General features: G+C 42.8%; 2 protein-coding genes across 3 annotated transcripts in view; one reads left to right on the top strand and one right to left on the bottom strand.

Moving 5' to 3' along the window:
- LOC120038981 (netrin-1-like) overlaps nt 1-5,093 on the bottom strand; it is a 48,525-nt gene extending 43,432 nt beyond the window's left edge. Inside the window, exons 1-2 of one of the 2 annotated variants that reach the window (XM_038984507.1) lie at nt 4,812-5,093; nt 3,456-4,500 (exon numbers count right to left, since the gene is read on the bottom strand). In XM_038984507.1, coding sequence (XP_038840435.1) covers nt 3,456-4,470 — 1,015 coding nt within the window. In that variant the 5' untranslated portion in view covers nt 4,471-4,500; nt 4,812-5,093. The remainder of the gene's footprint in view (nt 1-3,455; nt 4,501-4,811) is intronic. The other variant, XM_038984517.1, reaches the window with a different exon arrangement.
- Nucleotides 5,094-9,818: 4,725 nt separating this feature from the next.
- LOC120044043 (phosphoinositide 3-kinase regulatory subunit 5-like) lies at nt 9,819-20,674 on the top strand. The gene is made up of 16 exons (XM_038988634.1): nt 9,819-9,918; nt 10,799-10,899; nt 11,208-11,276; nt 11,421-11,559; nt 11,900-11,969; nt 12,118-12,295; nt 12,582-12,750; nt 13,169-13,998; nt 14,184-14,309; nt 14,416-14,544; nt 16,406-16,499; nt 16,679-16,755; nt 16,855-16,948; nt 17,147-17,229; nt 19,757-19,869; nt 19,987-20,674. The coding sequence occupies exons 1-16, from the start codon at nt 9,819-9,821 to the stop codon at nt 20,135-20,137; spliced, it is 2,523 nt and encodes an 840-aa protein (XP_038844562.1). The 3' UTR covers nt 20,138-20,674.
- Nucleotides 20,675-21,188: the final 514 nt, after the last annotated feature.

The raw sequence follows: 21,188 nt of genomic DNA, 5'->3' as shown, positions 1-21,188 counted from the left end.
CATTATTTGAGGAGAAGTGGGCATATGAAGGAGTGCTTTGTTTTGTAGAGGAGGGGAAATTATTTTTTGTTGAGGAAATAAGTTGAATGTATATGTTCTTTTGTATTTTTATTTTATTTATTTTGAGTAGGAATTACATTTATTGTTTCATTTCTGAAAAGGCAGTGTGTCATTATTTATGTTAATAATTGAGTAGAAAATAAAGGTTTTATAAAAACTCAAAAACTCTCTCTCCACCTCTCTGTCTTTCCACTTCTCTCTCTCTCAACTTCTCTCTCTCTCTCCACCTCTCTCTGGGTCTATTCATCTCTCTCTGTCTCTCCACCTCTCTCCGTCTCTCCACTTCTCTCTCTCTCTCCACCTCTCTCTGTTTCTTCACTTCTCTCTCTCCACTTCACTTTGTCTCTACACTTCTCTGTCTCTCCACCTCTCTCTCTCCACCTCTCTCTCTGTCTCGCCACTTCTCGCTCTCTCCACTTCTCTCTGTCTCTCCACTTCTCTCTGTCTCCACTTCTCTCTCTCTCTCTCTCTCTCTCTCTCTCTCTCTCTCTCTCTCTCTCTCTCTCTCTCTCTCTCTCTCTCTCTCTCAACTTCTCTGTCTCTCCACTTCTCTCTGTTTCTCCTTCTCTCACTCTGTCTTTCCATCTCTCTGTCTCTCCACCTCTCTCCGTCTCTCCACTTCTCTCTCTCTCTCCACTTCTCTCTCTCTCCACCTCTCTCTGTCTCTCTACCTCTCTCTCTCCACCTCTCTCTCTGTCTCGCCACTTCTCGCTCTCTCCACTTCTCTCTGTCTCTCCACTTCTCTCTGTCTCCACTTCTCTCTCTCTCTCTCTCTCTCTCTCTCTCTCTCTCTCTCTCTCTCTCTCTCTCTCTCTCTCTCTCTCTCTCTGTCTCTGTCTCTGTCTCTCCACTTCTCTCTCTCCACTTCTCTGTCTCTCCACTTCTCTCTGTTTCTCCTTCTCTCACTCTGTCTTTCCATCTCTCTGTCTCTCCACCTCTCTCTGTCTCTCCACTTCTCTCTCTCCACCTCTCTCTCTGTCTCTCCACTTCTCGCTCTCTCAACTTCTTTCTCTCTCTCCACCTCTCTCTCTGTCTCTCCACTTCTCTCTCTCAACTTCTCTGTCTCTCCACTTCTCTCTGTTTCTCCTCCTCTCACTCTGTCTTTCCATCTCTCTATCTCTCCACTTCTCGCTCTGTCTTACAACCTCTCTCTCTGTCTCTCCACCGCTCTCTCTCTCTTTCTGATAGTACTCAAAGTCAGGGGCCAACCGGAATCCCAGAAAGATCATTAGCAGCAGCCATTCTGAGCCTCTTTAGCCAGACCACTGAGCTGGGCTGTAGCCCAGTGAATAACAGCCTCCCTCGCCCATTCCACACAACGAGGTGTCAAGCCACCCTTGTTATTCCCTTCCCTTCCCTTGGACTGCATGCTTATTCTGCCTGTTCTGACGCTTTATCTAATGACACTGCTGACATAGAAAGTGAGGTGGTGAAAGGGGCCTCATTCTGACAGCATGATGGATGCCACAAATGACAACCTTTTGTTCTCAGTAAAACACACTGACATGCTGGCCTTGCACAGGCAAAATGCAGAGGGCAAGGGGAACAGAACAGTTCACTTGTTCTGTGTCATTGAACAAACCACGGCAGTGTCAGAACTTGTTTATTTTCCAGGTTTTGTTTCACTGTAGATGAGGTTTGTTCTGTGTGGTACTGTTTATATGCTGTGTGGTACTGTTGATACAAGCACCCAGATCTGTTGAAAAATATACTCTACTGATGGAATTAAACTTAGTTCTGGTTTCAAAGTACCTCATGTCTTGTCCCTCTCTGAATAGTTGACTTGGCCCAAAGTGGAAATGTATTCTCTATGTGCCAAAAATGTCAATAAAACCACCTTAGTCACCCATCCAATCTGGTAAAAGCACCTGCTTACAGAAACACAACATGCCTCTGCGGTCTATCTCTGCAGCGGCAATGTTTCCTTCCTATTGAACTGCCACTACAGTCGGAAACGCTGCTCAAAATGCAATTAGGCACTTGGGCACCCGCACTTCCTTTGGAGAAATAACTTCCTGCCTTTTCTTTCAGGGATTATTTCTGAGAGTAAAATATAAACCTAGTTAAAGCATTTAGACTAAACAGTAATCATCTGTTTTTCATGTCCTCCAAAATGGATAGTATGCCAAGATGACATGTTAATAAATGTATTTATATTTTACATGTTAGTTTTTTTGGGGGGGGATTTCCATTTGTTGATATTAATATCTAACATTTTTACATTTTAGTCATTTAGCAGACGCTCTGGACTTACAGTAGAGTGCATACATTTTACATACTGAGACAAGGATATCCCTACCGGCCAAACCCTCCCTAACCCGGACGACGCTATGCCAATTGTGGTTACATACTTCAAACAAATATCTATGATGTGTTGTCCTAAACAGTACAAATATGTCATTGTCATGGTTGGTGTCAACTCATTCAATTCATGAGTGAAATACTATTCAATTCATGAATTGAAAATTGTCCATTATTTTTAAAGGAGGATGAAGTTCATTAATTCAGTGATTTAAATGTTAATTAATCCAAGGCTATTCAACGTTGATGAGAATTACAATGCATGAGTGTAAAATATTGTATCATAAAACAACGTTTTTTTAAATGTAATTAGGCCAACACATTGTGGTTATATTTTTCCCAAAAATCTGTATTTTGGTTTTGATTTACGTTGTGCATAAATCATTGCAATGTGTAGCTAATCAGCGTTTGATTTTATGTGGGTAATTGTTAGTAAATTAAACTGACTATGCCATTCCATTTTTGTATGGTGGTTTGAGTTATAAAAACTACGTTTGGAACACGGACTTTATCACTTTATTCATCACTTCATCACTTTATTCATCACATCACTTTATTCAATTCAAATCATTCAATTAAATAATTTTCAACAAAATCTATTTTTTTTACATTAACACAATAAGTTGGTTATAGGCTACAACATTTGATATAAATTATGCTGACTTTTTCAAATTGGTTGATATACCTTAATTAATTCACCCTCCTCACAATTACTGTGGTTTTCCCATTTTGAATCGTTATCAAATAGGGCATATTTGAACAGGGTAATGAATTTACTGGTGTAATTTACGAATGCATGGTGCATTAGTTTTATTTGACACAATTAAACGATTTAAAAAGAACTAATTCGCCAAAAACAATCCGTGATTTACAAAGCCTAATTCATATTGGATCAATGTGAGATGCTTAAATTGAATTTGAATTTAAGAACTGAATAATAAACAAATCAGGTCTGCGTTAGACTATGCGTAAAATGCGTTTTTCGAGGCATATTAAGAAACCTGCGCAATCACACAAAATACTTTCGATCATTATGAGTCTTGCAATTTAGTTACAAAGGTAAATAGTTGACTTACCAACAATAGTTGACTTACCAACACATTCGTTTGCCTCTCTTGCGGTTGCGCGCTGCCAAGGACGATCATAATGGAAAGGTTTGCACCTGTCACACTCCGGCCCCGCGGTGTTGTGCTTGCACTCGCATACCAGGTTTCCTTCCCTATCTTTTACGCACTTTGAAGCGTGGCCGTTGCACTTGCACCGCCCGCCAACCTGCAGGTCTGATACCGCGTAAAAGTAGGAATCTCTAGCCAGCTCCGAGTCGTCCTCGTTCTCATCCCCAAACGTGTGCAGTCGGCTGAACGCCACCTTGATGTCGGTGGCTGTCACCCAGTCCTGTAGCACGGGAGAGTTGTCGAAGTCGTGCGCCGAGGGTCTGCCATCCAAGGTGCTGAACGCAATGAGCCCACCTGTCAGCGGGTGCATGTCCGTGTGAGAGTCTGTGCAAATCGCCTCTTGTTCGTTCTGCTTGGTAATTGCCGCCTTATTCTGCTTGTTATACATCTTCTTACACTGGGTAGAGTAGAATTGGAAAGGAACCCAGGATTTGCCATAGTCCATTGACTTGAAGATACCCATAGATTCGGGTCGGGGTGAACAGAACTGCAAGCTCACATAGGTTACCTCAAATTTTTTACCCAAGGACAAAGTGAGCGTGACGTTCTGAGGATACTGGACATAGTTTTCTGACTGCCAGCAGGTGAGGTTATGAGGGTTGTTGAGATCAGTTAAATACGCGGGTGGATGAGTCTTCTTTGGGTCCCCTGCATCGCAGGTGTGGCAATCCCTAGTCCTCTCCTCACCCTTCTCGGTCACGACGCAGTACCTTGAGGCCGGGGTTCCACAGGTGCTGGAGACGCGCACGTCCTTCCCGAAAGCAGAGTTCACGAAATCGGGGATGCACCTCCGGGGGTTGCCGTTCTCATCATAGCATGGGTCTGGAGGGGACGACTGGGCAGCAAACATACTCATCCCATAACCTCCAAGAGCCCCCTTAACCAGCAGAGAAATGGCCACCGAGGTGATCCAAACCTCTAAAATCCTTATCATTGTAATCCGTGCTCTTTAGTGTCACTTGCGCTGAAATGTAGTCGTAGAAAAAGAGAGACATATTTGAGATGTTTGTTACATAGATTTAGAGGAACATTATCATATTATGCATTGCAAAATGAATAGCCTATAATATATCTATATATATGTGACCATCTATATATAAATGTTATTTAGCCTACATCTGAAATGATCCATGGTGAAGACAAACAAGCAGAATACTATTCACACATGTTAATATTAAATCAATAACCTATATACATTTCTGTGTTTTGTTCTCCACACATAAACAGATGAAACACAAACAGTCATGCACATGTATGTGAATGAAATCATCTTACGAGACAAAGAAAACTCCACAGAGGACACTACCTCGGAATAACTGTTCAGCCTGGAGGAGAAGTGTTGTAAAACTTAAGAATTTAGAGGGCAGCCTACTCTCTTTTTTACGCACGAAAATCTACCGCTAGTTTGCCTTTTTCTGGGTTTCTAGACATAAATTGGAAGGACCAGCTCGCTTTTAGCTTCCCTGACTCTGTCTTCCACTCAGTCACACCTCTGTCTACCTCTGTCTCTTGTCTGTCCCATTCCCTTTCTGACGCTCTCACTGTTTGAACAGAAAAGTGAGACCCTGTTATCCAGCAGAGTTTGAGGTCATACGGAGATGCTCGCAGAGCTATAAGAAAGAACAACGACATCCACTGGTGTGTAACAATAAATTATCAAATATACCTCAACTCAAATTTATTTGAAATATGTTTGTATTCAGCTTATTACATCATATTATTAAAACAACAATGATATTAGGATTTATTTTCTTATTATTTCAATTATTCAAAGATCACACAGCTGGCAGGTCCAATTGCAGCGGCGGCAGGTAGCCTAGTAAAGGTCGCCTGGTAAAAATCGTTGGACTAGTAAAGGTAAAAATCTGTTATTCTGCCCCTTGAACAAGCCAGTTAACCCACTGTTCCTAGTCCGTCACTGAAAATACGAATTTGTTCTGTTAGTAAAACGTTTACTGTTGACAGGAGAACAAGAGGAGACAATATCCAGTCTCTATTTCAATTTCTTACAGTTCTTTACTGACTTGCCTAATTAAATAAAGGTAAAATGACAAGTTTTAGATAACTTCAGTGTTCTTCTCAAGTTACCACCTGTGCCACAACAGGATAGCAGATGCAGGTATAACTGATAAATAATAATACAAAAAAACGTTTACATTGAATCTCACAAAAGTGCCAATACAACAGGTTTCATCTCAGCCTTAACCGTATTACTGAAGTACTTCTGTAGCATACGTTGTGAAATTTAACGATAGAAGACCCGCCAAGCTTCAGTAAATTACACGCAAGCAGCGACATCGTGCGGTGGCGGGAAGTACTGTTACGATAAAGGAATTCATAGTAATCTATCCTTGAGACATTACTGCTGACTGTGTCATTGTTTGTTGGCTACTCTGAAGCTCAGTAAACGCTTGATTGGGAAAATGGAAAAGAATGGGCCAAAAGCAAACCAATGTCACATCCCTTTAAATGTTCCACATTTAAAAAAAAAAATGTAATTTTTTTTTCCAGATACGTGGTCATGGCTAGAAGGAATACAACTTTTATCAAATACATTTTTTTAGCTAACCTTACCCTTTTCCTAACCTTAATATAATTATCCTAACCTGATACGTGAATTATCCTAACCTTCTGCGTAAATTCTCCTAGCCTGCCATGAGAAGTCAAATCTGACAAAAGCGGTATCCCATCTAGTTAAAACCCAGATATTGAGAGGAGCGAGATACAAGACTTCACAGTCACACACAGCGCATGTGCAAGGGTTCGCTTCACGTTGCTCACGGCGTATTAGCCAGGGCACCAAAACAGCAGAGCAATTGAGCCTCGCACTTTAACGCTCTTAGTTGTTGAGGAAATTGACACACTGCTGGTCATCACTAGTTTACCACAGCCACAAAGTCAGAATTATGGCTAAAACATGTCCTATATCTGCAATTTAGCTTCTTAAAATCGTATTTTAAACCTTACCATTGCGTTAACCCTAACCTTAACCACACTGCTGATGTTATACCCTAACCTTAAATTAAGACCAAAAATAAAATGTTTGTTTTCATAAATTTTTATGACATAGACAATTTTGACTTTGTGGCTGTGCTATCTTGTGGACACCCACTATGCTGTTAATTTTCTGCATCTACTTCATATGTCATGTCGCTGGGTCTAACGTTAAGGCTTCAAAGATGTTTTACAGTTTCAGTTGACCAGAAGTTGTCAATGTTATGCAATTTTTCAGACATTATAATCTGTCCGATACTTAGATAGAAGTAGGCCTACTTAATTATTTTGACAAGCTGTCAATCTCTTGACAAGATGTCAAATGAGGTAAATGTATTTGAAATGCCCTGCCCTCATACCACCACAATGCCAACTACCTCCTCAACATGACTTTCATTCAGTTCCTGTTTAGCTACACATGCTCACTTGACTTTGAATTTGGATTATCTATTTTCGTTGGGCTGTGGCAGCACACACAGTGAAGGATGTGGTCACTGTATTCGTGTCCCTTCCACTGGTGAGCCACAGCTGGATGGGGGAAAAAACTCTGGGATATAAAGCACTACTGAATGACACATACGCTTCAGGACAGCTGCAGGTAAGATTTAACAATCTTCACTCAGTGTCTGGTCTACTGCTTTGATGAAATGTCAACAGGTCCTTTCTCCTAGAATAATTTAGACATTGTGTAAGAACTTGATGGTGTATGTCTTGACTCAAGACTTGGGAAAGGAAAATAATTGAGACTCAAGTTTTGAGTTTAAGCTGCAGTTGAGTGTGTGTGCAGTGTTGATACCCTCTGTACCCAACAACAACACTGATCTCACTTCTGGTGCAAACCCAGATCAGTCGCTTAGATTTCTTAGAAAATGGGCCCATTTTGCAGAGGTGTGAAATTTCTAAAACTTCCAAAAAATGTTGCTGCAAAGGCAAAGTCTTGCTAAAGCCTTCGTTTCCTGTTCCTCTTTCAACATATCATCCACACAATCTGTCAACAACAGTCTTAACCAAGTCACAAAATGATCGTTGTGGTGTTGCTTCATGTACTCCAACACACTCAGTTATTGTTGCTCCCAGTACAGTGTTGTCCCTGTGTTATGTGGGAGTCCTCCGGCCGGCACCATGGATCACAGGAACAGTGTCACAGGGTGACAATAGGGTGACACCTGCTTCCTCTGCTGAGGTTGGAAGTCTGGCCAGAGCCAGTACAGTAATGTCAAGTAGAAAATTGTCAGTAGAAGGACCTTACGGAAGAGCTCAGAGACTTTCAATGTGGCACCGTCAGAAGATGCCACCTTTCTAACAAGTAGGTTAGTCAAATTTCTGCCCAGCTAGAGCTGCCCCGGTCAACTGTAAGTGCTGTTATTGTGAAGTGGCAACATCTAGGAGCAACAACGGCTCAGCCGCTAAGTGGTAAGCTACACAAGCTCATAGAATGGGACCGTTGAGTGCCGAAGCACGTAGCATGTAAAAATTGTCTGTCCTCGGTTGCAACACTCACTACTGAGTTCCAAACTGCCTCTAGAAGCAACGTCATCACAATAACTGTTCGTCGGGAGCTTCATAAAATGGGTTTCCATGGCCGAGCAGCACACAAGCCTAAGATCACCATGCGTAATGCCAAGCGTCGGCTGGAGTGGTGTAAAGCTCGCCGCCATTGGACTCTAGAGCAGTGGAAACGCGTTCTCTGGCGTTATGAATCACGCTTCACCATCTGGCAGTCCGAAGGACTAATCTGGCTTGGCGGATGGTAGGAGAACGCTACCTGCCCCAATGCACAGTGCAAACTGTAAAGTTTGGTGGAGGAGGAATAATGGTCTGGGGCTGTTTTTCTTGGTTCAGGCTAGGCACCTTAGTTACAGTGAAGGGAAATCTTAATAATACAGCATACAATGACATTCTAGACGATTCTTTGCTTCCAACTTTGTGGCAACAGTTTGGGGAAGGCCCTTTCCTGTTTCAGCATGACATTTCCCCCATGCACAAAGTGAGGTCCATACAGAAATGGTTTGTCGAGATCGGTGTGGAAGAACTTGACTTGCCTGCACAGAGCCCTGACCTCAACCCCATCAAACACCTTTGGTATGAATTGAAACGCTGGCTGCGAGCCAGGCCTAATCGCCCAACATCAGTGCCTGACCTCACTAATGCTCTTGTGGCTGAATGGAAGAAAGTCCCCGCAGCAATGTTCCAACATCTAGTGGAAAGCCTTCGCAGAAGAGTGGAGGCTGTTATAGCATCAAAGGGGCACCAACTCTATATTAATGCCCATGATTTTGGAATGAGATGTTCGATGAGCAGGTGGCCACATACTTTTGGTCATGTAGCATACGTGAAAAGCTACCATCAAGTTCACACAACAGAACTGTAAATATGGTACGTGTGCACAGGAAAGGTTTCGGTGAGTAGGGCAATGTAATTTTATTATTCCATGTCATCACATTCCTGCCTTAAAGATACACTTCCGGGATCTTAAGCACAACAAATATGTAACATATTGCACAACTTGGATTTGTAACATATCACACAAATTGCTAAATTTGTATAATACTGTATCATACAAATTGCACAATTCCTAACATCACACGAAATAGATGATGCCGTACACAATTGGATGATATAGTACACAAAAACAGGGACCCGTTTTGGCTCGTGAGCATCACTTTCAAAACTACTGGCTGAAATGATACAAAGTTTCAGAGTGATCTTTAACTGCCATTACATCAAAATATCTCCTTATCTCATGTAGGGTATGAACTTTACCCTCTGAGTTCTTCCTTAGTCACGTTCCAAGTAATCATAATAGGGAGGCTCTTTTCCTGTTTGTTCTGCCACAGGTGACCCTCAGTTTCCTATTGACATCTCAGTCCCTGTTGCATGGCAACAGTGGCAGGGCTGCCTTTGGACCCCAGCTGTACTTCACAATGACATCTTCCTGTCTGCACACATGAAGAAAGAGACCCTCCAGGCTAAATATAGGGCCCAATAGGGACTCAGGTCTGTGTGAGAGGCCACAGCAGCTTTACTCTGGGCCTAAGGCTCTTATTTAATATATGCCCAATCTGATCATCAGTCTGTGGATTAACAAGAGCCAGGGGAGTTCACACTGCTGAAACATGGAAGTGTTCTTTTCTGATAGACTTCTTCATCACCATTTATTTATTACAGCTTTTAGTCATCCACAGATCAAACACTTGTGGTTGCAAATAATTAAGTAATTAAGAAAAAAACGGCAATGTTGTTCAACTACTGAAAATCCTGTGATGCTTCTGCAGGAGATGATCTAAGATGGAGCACACCTCGTGCACAGAGGACCGTATCCACCACGCCCTGGACAGGTGCCTTTATGGCCTGGGCCACAGCTCTCCCAACACACAGCCCTGGAACGGTAAGCCTCATCACTTAGATTTACTGATCTAATGTTCTTTGAAAAGCACATCTCTTAAGAAGGAAGTTCTATCATCTCAAAATCCAAATGTAATCTCCGGATATGATTAATTAGTGTGAAATTTCACCACTTTCACATCTGAATGTTAATGAATGTGGTACATCGGTTATGCAGTCAATCATGTGTGTTTTCATTCATAAAAAATTATCCCATTGTTGTGAAACAGTGTTAAAATGTTGGGTCATCTAGTTTCGCCATGAGTCAAAGGGGAAATGAAAGAGGTGACACATGGGGAGGAGGAGGTGAGGACATAGCTCACACGTCAAATAGGAAATTGAGATCATTTCTAGGGAATTTCTAGGGCCTAAGTCACTCAAAAGAACAAATGGTATATGAAGCATCAGGCTGTAACACAGCACTCCTGAGTGACAATCAAGCAATAAGGCACGAGGGGGTGTGGTATATGGCCAAGGGCTGTTCTTACATACGACGCATCGCGGAGTGCCTGGATACAGCCATTAGCCGTGGTATATTGGCCATATACCACAAACCCCCGAGGTGCCTTATTGCTATTATAAACTGGTTACCAACGTAATTAGAACAGTAAAAATAAGTGTTTTGTCACACCCATGGTATACAATCTCATATACCACGGCTGTCAGCCAATCAACATTCAGGGCTGGAACCACCCAGTTTGTAATGCGATATAAGTACTTTACATTTGTACACACCCGCTTAAATAAACTGGTATTAAATATGGACAGCACAGTGTCAATTTTATGTACACAGTATGATTTTATGGATTTGACCACCATTCCTACTGAAAGGGGAAGTAAGAAAGTATATTTGTCCTACATCGTGTGTTTGTCTGTGTGTTTAGCTGGCCTGTGCATAAACCGCTGGAGTTTAGAGGAACTAGTGAAGCGAGATCCACAAAACTTCATCATCCTGCTGCAGCAGATTCTGAGGAAAACTAGGGAGGTATGGCTCTCCATGTAATGAACTGTTCTACATCTGTTTAATTTACTGTAGCTGTAATGTAACTGTAATGGAGCTGTAATGTAGCTGTAATGTTGCTGTAATGTAGCTGTAATGTTGCTGTAATGTAGCTGTAATGTTGCTGTAATGTTGCTGTAATGTTGCTGTAATGTAGCTGTAATGTTGCTGTAATGTTGCTGTAATGTAACTGTAATGTAACTGTAATGTAGCTGTAATGGAGCTGTATTGTAACTGTAATGCAGCTGTAATGGAGCTGTAATGGAGCTGTAATGTAATTCTATATTCTGTAGGTTCTAGAGCAGTCCCAGGATGAGCTGGTGGTCCCACTGGCTCTCCTGTTCTCTTCTACTCTTCTGCAGGTGAGCCCAGATACAGTAGACCGCCACACCACAGAAACTCATCATCACCAACCATGACCAGAAACCCACGTGTGGACAGTCTCAGACCAGTCCAATGTAGCGTAGTTCTCAGATGATCCAGTATGTATCTCTCCTCTGTTTCAGACCCCTCACTTCTCCCCTGACTCTGGGGTGCTGCAGGAGGCCTGTGAGGTGTTCCACTGTTTCCTGTCCTGGCCGGAGCCCTGCTGCAGCGCCAGCCGACACCTGCTCTCCCTCATCCAGCAGGAGCTCAGGGCACCAGGTATTGAACCCTTGACTCTATACAGCCTTCCTGTTGGTCTGGGTCTCATCTCATCTGTCACTTGTCACTGTCCTGATTCAAGTTCCATTTTCTTCCACATGGTGGCACTATTGTTTAAACCAGGGCTCTCCAACCCTACCATCCTGTAGGTTTTCGCTCCAACCCTAATCTAGCACACCCGATTCTAACAATTAGCTGGTTGATAAACTGAATCAGACTAGTTAAAACTGGGGTTGGATCGAAAACCTACAGGAGGGTAGTTCTCCAGGAACAGGGTGGGAGAGCCCTGGTTTAAACAATACAGGAGGTAACACCATCACTTATACTGTATTTCCACCAGGTATCTCATTTCAAAGACTAGTGAGAGAAGAACAGGGCTTGACCACCACCACCAATCACTCCAAAACTATGTAAGTCAACACAGGCCAACAAAGACCATCCGTGATTAAATCATTCAACATCGCTCCAACTTGAAACATTTAAACACAAATTACTGTTCTCCTCTTTGTTGTGTGTGTGTGTGTGTGTGTGTTCATAACGTGTGTGTGACTGTATTAGGACGGTATTGTTAATGAGCCCAGGTGAGGATGTCCCTCCCGAGCTCCTGTCTGTCTCTGAGCAGCTGAGTGGTGTCTGTCACTCCCAGAGGGACACCTCCATCACCCTGATCAAACATGCCTTCCAGGCTGCCCTGGGGACCAAGTACCCCCTCCAGATACTGCATCATGCACTGCAGGTATGTCCTATTATATGTGATTCCTAAATTATGTGTTCACAGTTCAGTTACTTCACCTACTGTCACGTAGGTATTTCTATATGATTATCTGTACTCCGGGGTCATAAATTACATTTTTACATTCACCATTTTCTAGCTCCATGGTTTGTTAATGTATTTTTGGTTGTTCGTTTTGGATTTATCCATATATGCATTATGCATGGTGCACCAACACTACTGCAGATAATCTGTATCATACATATACTGCTAGCAAACAGGTTATACAATATCTGTATTTGTCAAACAGTCAAAAGGGGCAGAGGATCTGGAGCAGCTTGTGACTGCAGTAACAGAGGCCCTGGAGACAGCAGCCTTTACACGGGACCCAGACACAGCCAGAGAGAGTCTATTGCAGAGCCTGAAGGGGCTGGTGGAGAGCATTGGCATACCCCCTCCAGACTGCCATACAGGCCCTGGTGAGAACTTTACGACATGCTTCATCATAATCTCACCATCTGGTGTTCCTGGAACAGATAAACTGCTCTACTTTGGGCAAACAGGACGGACTGGAGATGATTAGAGATAGACAGATGAGGAAGTCAAATGAGTAATGACTCTGAGAAACTCACAGTGTCACATACAATGCTTGATCCTACTTGATCTGATTAGTCTTGGTTCTTTGTCTTATTATTAGGAAATGTCCATACACTGACGCTGCCCTTAGCCAAATGTCACATGTACTCCTGGGATAAGGACAACTTCGGTAATGAGCTTTTTTCCCATTGCTTCTTTTCTCCACATTCAAGACAGTATATTTCAACACCATACTGTAAAATCTGTATAGCCTTTGTGTCTGAGGATTGTCAATTAATGTAATTCTGTGATTTCTTCCAGACATTTTAAATGACCTTCTTCAGAGTGAGCTGGACCAGCTCCCAGCCTTTAACCTTCCCAGAGACAAGGGAGAGGAGGATGATGAAGATGAGGAAACAGAGGAGGAGACAATAAAGAACCGATACACAGACCACCGGATCTCCACTGTGTCCACCTGCTCCAAAGACTCTATGTTCTCCAGCTACTCCCTGTCCTCCAGCTTGTCTGTGCCCTCCACCCTGTCTGAGTCTTCTGGAGTGGACAGTGACTTCAGCGAGGACTTGGAGACAGATGACGGCCAACCAGAGACCAGGAGGAGACCTAAGTCAAAAGTCCACCTCAGCCAGCGTTTCTCCATGCTCTTCAAGTCCCAACGCAGCTCCTCCCTCTGCCGACGAGCACAGAGCATGGGCTCCCGTGGTGATGTCATTAGAGACGGCCCATCTGGGGCGCTGTTCAAGCGCTCCAAGTCCTTGCCTAGACAGGTCCGCCTGCCCCGCCTGCCCCGCAGTTCAGGGGTGCCTGCCCCCACCTCAGATGAACCGTTTCCCCAGAGTCACCACGTGTGTGTCCAGAAGAGGCCCATTTTGAGTTGTGAGGAGGGGGAGGGGGTGGAGATGTCCACCCTGGTCAGGGTGGTAGTGTTTGGGGGGGACCGGGAGGCAGGGAGGCTGGCCAGGGCCTACACTGACCTACAGCAGAGGGAGAGCAGATGTCCTCGCCTCACCACGGCCTACAGGCTGCAGTTCTACTTTGTCCCTGTGAAGAGGGGGAACCTGGGAGGTCCAGGAGGAGTGTCCATAGTGCCTGAGGGGCACCTAGGGAGTCTACTGAAATGCCCAACATCTACGGTGAGAATACCCAGCTTCTTGGTTCTTCCAGAAGAGGACAAGAGCATTATCTACAGCTGACTTCATAGTTGTGTACAGAAGACTAAAACATTATGACGTGCCAATTAGATATGACAATGAGAGTTTATAATCTCTCCCTAACCCTAACTTTGTACAACTTATCTTATCTTTGCTGTCACATCCAGAAGTCAAATGCAGTTATACTTCAGGACAGCACCACTGACATCGCCCAGTTGATAGGCATGACTGACCCCTGGTACAAACAGAGCGTGCTCAGTCTCCTCAGCCTGTCCTCTGATGTCCTGTGCCAGGTACCACAATTACAACTTCACCTGGGTTCCTTATCAAACAGACCATCATGTGCCCTTTAATTATCCTAACTGGGGATTGTATTTCTATATGAATGTAATTTCCCAGACAACTTCTAAAGTGGATTGTGACTCAGATAACAGCTCCTCTGAGCGCCTTCTCCTCCTGGCAGACCTGGTGCTGTATTACTGTCGAAATGCAGCACAGCCTGTTCTGCTACAACTCTACCAGGCTGAGGTGAGCCCGGTCCTACTTTAACTAATACATACAGTACCAGTCAAAAGTTTGGACACACCTACTCATTCAACGGTTTATCTTTATTTTTACTATTTTCTACATTGTAGAATAATAGTGAAGACATCAAAACTATGAAATAACACATATGGAATCATGTAGTAACCAAAAAAGTGTTAAACAAATCTACAAATGTTTTATATTTGAGATTCTTCAAAGTAGCCACCCTTTGCCTTGATGACAGCCTTGCACACTCTTGGCATTCTCTCAACCAGCTTCATGAGGTAGTCACTTGGAATACTTTTCAATTAACAGGTGTGCCTTTTTAAAAGTTAATTTGTGGAATTACTTTCCTTCTTAATGTGTTTGAGCCAATCAGTTGTGTCGTGACAAGGTAGGGGTGGTATACAGAAGATATCCCTATTTATTAAAATACCAAGTCCATATTATGGCAAGAACTGAAGGTCAGTCATTGCAGAAAATTTCAAGAACTTTGAAAGTTTCTTCAAGAGCAGTCGCAAAAATCATCAAGCGCTATGATGAAACTGGCTCTCATGAGGACCGCCACAGGAAAGGAAGACCCAGAGTTACATCTGCTGCAGAGGATAGAAATTGCAGCCCAAATAATTGCTTCACAGAGTTCAAGTAACAGACACATCTCAACATCAACTGTTCAGAGGAGACTACGTGGATCAGGCCTTCCGACCGTGAAGCATGCATGGAGGAGGAGGTGTGATGGTGTGGGGTGCTTTGCTGGTGACACTGTCAGTGATTTATTTAGAATTCTAAACACACTTAACCAGCATGGCTACCACAGCATTCTGCAGCGATACGCCATCTCATATGGTTTGCACTTAGTGGGAATATAATTCGTTTTTCAACAGGACAATGACTCAACACACCTCCAGGCTGTGTAAGGGCTATTTGACCAAGAAGGAGAGTGATGGATTGCTGCATCAGATGACCTGGCCTCCACAATCACCCGACCTCAACCCAGTTGAGATGGTTTGGGGTGAGTTGGACTGCAGAATGAAGAAAAAGCAGCCAACAAGTGCTCAGCGTATGTGGGAACTCCTTCAAGACTGTTGGAAAAGCATTACAGGTGAAGCTGGTTGAGAGAATGCCAAGAGTGTGCAAAGCTGTCATCAAGGCAAAGGGTGGGAATCTAAAACAGAATATATATTTTTATTTGTTTAATACTTTTTGTGTCACGACTTCCACCGAAGTCGGTCCCTCTCCTTGTTCGGGCGGCGTTCGGCGGTCGACGTCACCGGCCTTCTAGCCATCGCCGATCCACTTTTCATTTTCCATTTGTTTTGTCTTTGTTTTACACACCTGGTTTCAATTCCCCAATTACATGTTCATTATTTAACCCTCTGTTTTCCCCATGGTTTTGTGCGTGATTGTTTTATGTATGTTCGGTCCGTTATTGTGGGCTCGGTATTACGACATGTTATTGGAATATTTGAGTAAAGTTACTTGTGTTACTCATCTCTGCTGTCCTGCGCCTGACTCCTGCACCAGCTACACCCAGACCATTACATTTTGGTTACTACATGATTCCATATGTGTTATTTCATAGTTTTGATGTCTTCACTATTATTCTACAATGTATGAAATAGCAAAAATAAAGAAAAACCCTTGAATGAGTAGGTGTGTCCAAACTTTTGACTGGTACTGTATTTCAACACTGTATTCAGATACACTGTGAAACATTGTAGGATACAAGGAAATTCTATACAGGCATATCTGTCTACACCAGTAAATGGATGATTGAGTCCACATGACTGATGTTTTTCACACAAACATTTTCACACAAACACGTGCATGCCATTTAAAGTACTTTCAATTATGTGTGACATAGCTGACCCTGGCTGGGGGAGAGAAGAGAAGAGAGGTGTTTATCCATTCCTTGGAGCTTGGACACACAGCAGGGACACGAGCCGTCAAGGCCATGGGTGAGTTTGCCCACCTCGAACACGCACGCATAGGCACACATATGCATGCACTTGCACAAAAACACACACACCACTCGCAAAGGTTATTTAACAAAACATGCCTGTGTTTTATTCTAGAATCTATATTTGTGTATGTCCTTCTACTGTAATATCTAGTCATGACTGCCTCTGTGTTACAGGTGCAGCTAGCAAAAGGTTTGGGATTGATGGAGATCGTGAGGCCCTGCCATTAGCACTATATATTGTTTATAACAAGGTATTATTTAGCACTTTTTCAAAAATACTAAGTAATCAACACAATTACAAAATTACTTGAGAGACATTATTTTCCAACCCTTCCATCATTCTCCTTTAGGTTTGTGTAAGTGGGAGGAGTCAAAGGACAGAAACAGACATGGTTTGCACCTCAATAAACTTGAGGAAAGCCTGCAAGGGACCTCAGCAGCTAGGTATGTGGCTTACCGCAAGCTTTGAAGAAGATGAATTGAGAAAGATGAATACAAAAATAGATGTAATATTTTACACATATTTAGTCATATCTTTCTCTTGACATAACTCCCATTAAATGTTATTTTAATCTTGGTAGTTCCTGTGCAGTTGTTCTAAAATATGACATGAACTACTCAAGATAATGTGTTTGTATCTAGATTCTAAAATGGAGAGTCTTCACTTGACAATGACAGAGGTGTTGAAGATACAGAGCTCCAAATCCAAGAAAAACTACAATCAGGTGAAATAGAGACACATTGCTTGACACCTGGGCAGAAGAGACATAAGCCCACTTAGGGCCCCGCGGCCACCTGGGTGCCCCCAACCCATTTATATATATTATATTATACATATATATACAGTATACATTACCAGTCAAAAGTTTGGACACACCTACTCATTCAAGGGTTTTTCTTTGTTTTTACTATTTTCTACATTGTAGAATAATAGAGAAGACATCAGAACTATGAAATAACACATGGAATCATGTAGTAACCAAAAAAGTGTTAAACAAATCAAAATATATTTTATATTTGAGATTCTTCAAAGTAGCCACCCTTTGCCTTGTTGACAGCTTTGCACACTCTTGGCATTCTCTCAACCAGCTTCATGAGGTAGTCACCTGGAATGCCTTTCAATTAACAGGTATGCCTTGTTAAAGTTGATTTGTCTAATTTCTTTCCTTCTTAATGCGTTTGAGCCAATCAGTTGTGTTGTAACAAGGTAGGGGTGGTATACAGAAGATAGCCCTATTTGGTAAAATACCAAGTCCATATTATGGCAAGAACAGCTCAAATAAGTGAAAAGAAACTACAGTCAATCATTACTTTAAGACATGAAGGTCAGTCAATGCGGAACATTTCAAGAATTTTAAACGTTTCTTAAAGTGCAGTCGCAAAAACCATCAAGCGCTATGATGAAACTGGCTCTCATGCGGACCGCCACAGGAAAGGAAGACCCAGAGTTACCTCTGCTGCAGAGGATAAGTTCATTAGAGTTACCAGCCTCAGAAAATGCAGCCCAGATAAATGCTTCAAAGAGTTCAAGTAACAGAAACATCTCTCTGAAACTGTTCAGAGGAGACTGTGTGAATCAGGCCTTTGTGGTCAAATTACTGCAAAGAAACTACTACTAAAGGACACCAATAATAAGAAGAGACTTGCTTTGGGCCAAGAAACACGAGCAAAGGACATTAGACTGGTGGAAATATGTCCTTTGGTCTGATGAATCCAAATTTGAGATTTTTGGTTCCAACCGCCATGTCTTTGTGAGACGCAGAGTAGGTGAACGGATAATTTCTGCATGTGTGTGTTACGTTTCCAATGGTGAATGAAGGAGTCAGGCGCAGAGAGCAGGGTAGTTTCGAGCAAGTGGATATACTTTAATATTCCAAAATAGAATATAAACGAGACGGCTCCGCCACACAACAAAAGGGCGCGTCAACATCCAGTCCACAATAAACAAGGACAAAATCCACACGAATACAAACACCACAAACAGAATAACAAGCCCGCACAAAAGCCAGCGGGCCTACTGCCCTTAAATAGCCTACCCACAAAACTAAACTCAAAACAGGTGCACCCAATCAGCCCAAACTAACAGAAACAAAAAGAAGAGAATCGATGGCAGCTAGTAGGCCGGTGACGACGACCGCCGAGCGCCGCCCGAACAGGAAGAGGCACCATCTTCGGCGGGATTCGTGACAGTGTGGTTCCCACCGTGAAGCATGGAGGAGGAGGGGGTGCTTTGCTGGTGACACCTTCAATGATTTATTTAAAATTCAAGACACACTTAACCAGCATGGCTACCACAGCATTCTGCAGCGATACGCCATCCCATCTGGTTTGCGCTTAGTCCCACTATCATTTGTTTTTCAACAGGACAATGACCCCACAACACCTTCTGGCTGTTTAAGGGCTATTTGACCAAGAAGGAGAGTGATGGAGTGCTGCATCAGATGACCTGGCCTCCACAATCACCTGATCTCAACTCAATTGAAATGGTTTGGGATGAGTTGGACTGCAGAGTGAAGGAAAAGCAGCCAACAAGTGCTCAGCATATGTGGGAACTCCTTCAAGACTGTTGGAAAAGTATTCTAGGTGAAGCTGGTTGAGAGATTGCCAAAAGTGTTTAAAGTTGTCATCAAGGCAAAGGGTAGTTTTGAGGTCTTCACTATTATTCTACAATGTAGAAAATACTAAAAATAAAGAAAAAACCTTGAATGAGTAGGTGTGTCCAAACTGTGTCCAAAAATGTGGTTGTGCATCAGCAAGTTTTCTCTTGGTACTGTTTATCAGTCACTAACAGTCACTCAATTTGATTGATAAGTTTGTCTAGCCAGCTATCTAAACTTGTAGTAATCATTGTCGAATTCCGACCCTTTACCCATTGGCCCGATTGATATTGTTAGTCACTCTGACTCAGATATCATATTAACATGGCATAATTCATGGCAAGATGTGTAGAAATGCAGAAATTAGCTTAAGAAAATGACAAAAATGTTTCTCCACCCTATGGGAAAATGTGTAGAATTACAGGAAATTAGATCTAAAACTGGCAATTTTCCTCTCCACCACATGGCACAATTTGTAGAATTGCATGAAATTACAGACATAGGATCTTAATTTGATGACTTGTTTGTTGCTGAGAATTGTCCCAACAGCACAGTTCATCGAAATTTAAAAAACATTGACCCACGAACAGTCATGTGTAGTGGCTTACCTTGACTAACTCGTGTCCCTTGCATCCTTGACCTCTCCCCTCAGCAGATCTCCAGGTCAGAGGTGAAGGTGGACAAGGTCCAGGTGAGTGGTGGCAGTGGGACCACCTTCCCTGTGTGTCTGGACCAGGATGAGAAGAAGATCATCCAAAGTGTCATCAGGTACTGTATCAATTAAACCAACCACAGGCCTGATCATGTGCTGCCAATATACAGTATAATACAGAATGATTTTACATGACATGTTGCTGACCCAATAATTATTCTGTTGTTGAGTAGGTGTGAGGTGTCGTTGTGCTGTAAACCAGGCAGCGGTTCTGACTGGAGGTCTCACAGGAGCCGGCCTGGTCAGGTCCAGCCACTGCACCCCTCCTTCTGCTCCCTGCTCTGCCTGCCCATCACCTCCTTCTGTGGCTCTCAACCGTCATAAAACACTGGACTAGGCTACAACGTCCCTCTCCTAAACCACTCAGACATGAACACCCACATGATGTTCTGATAATAATGTATTCCATTTAGCATTAAGCTTTTATCCAAAGCAACATACAGTCATGTGTACATACACTTTATGTATGTTCCCCAGAATCAAACCCACAACCCTGGTGTTACAAGTGCCATGCTCTACCAACTGAGATACAGAGGAAGTTGTATTGTTTTTGCACATCTGGTGTTCTGTGTACTGTAATAGTCAACTCAGTCAAAAATATTTTGGCTGCATTATCTTTTCTCCTGTTTAATTTTTTGACAACCTTGAGTGGATGCCTTGTGATGCATTGTACTGGTGTGAGGATGTCTAGACTAGACAAAGGGGATTTTACTGTTGTGGTGCTGTGAGAAAATGTGTTTCACTCAGGATGTTGTACAGTCCCCATGGGCTTCCATGGGCATATTTAGCAGTGCTCTGTACATTTTCTGTCATTCTTATCATGTTTGAAGATTCATTCATTGAAATGTTCTCTATGCTATAATGTCAACATTTAATGTTTCAACTATGAATGACCCTGTAGACTCCTCGGTTCTCATTGACAAGTGTATAACATGAATAAATACATATATTTATTGAAATAAAGAAAACATATTTAACAGGATTCCACACTGTTGAATTTATTTCAGCTAAGCAATAATATAAAGGAAGTGAACATTGGGTCGCGCGTCAGCCTGCCTACATATTACAAAGAAGGTAATATGTAGGCAGGCTGATAAGTTTCTGTAGCCTACTAGATTAGCCAGGAGGGCTGATGCAGGCTATACTGTAATAAGCCAGGAGGGCTGATGCGCGACCCACGAACCTAGAGAGGCTACATGATAGAATGTGGGTAATGAATTGTCTTTTTTACCAAACTTCCATCTACGAAAACAACGGTGTACCGTGTAGCTGCAGCTGTTCATCAGTCAATTCGTCCACATCCAGTGTCAGCGTACAGTGGCAAAATGCAAGGCAGGTGAGTCTCTGTAGGATGACTACTGTATCATTATATTAC

The sequence above is a fragment of the Salvelinus namaycush genome, chromosome 3 (genome assembly GCF_016432855.1).
Source record: "Salvelinus namaycush isolate Seneca chromosome 3, SaNama_1.0, whole genome shotgun sequence".
In the NCBI taxonomy this organism is placed as follows: domain Eukaryota; kingdom Metazoa; phylum Chordata; class Actinopteri; order Salmoniformes; family Salmonidae; genus Salvelinus; species Salvelinus namaycush.
Note: the sequence above shows the minus strand (reverse complement) of the source record. Positions and strands in the feature narration are given on the sequence as shown.

What these genes read in the sequence shown, in the direction of transcription:
- LOC120044043 (XM_038988634.1), top strand. Translation starts at nt 9,819, where the DNA reads ATGGAGCACACCTCGTGCACAGAGGACCGTATCCACCACGCCCTGGAC. An exon ending in CAACACACAGCCCTGGAACG is followed by an intron (nt 9,919 to 10,798) that starts GTAAGCCTCATC and finishes CTGTGTGTTTAG; the next exon opens with CTGGCCTGTGCATAAACCGC. An exon ending in AGACTGCCATACAGGCCCTG is followed by an intron (nt 12,751 to 13,168) that starts GTGAGAACTTTA and finishes GATTTCTTCCAG; the next exon opens with ACATTTTAAATGACCTTCTT.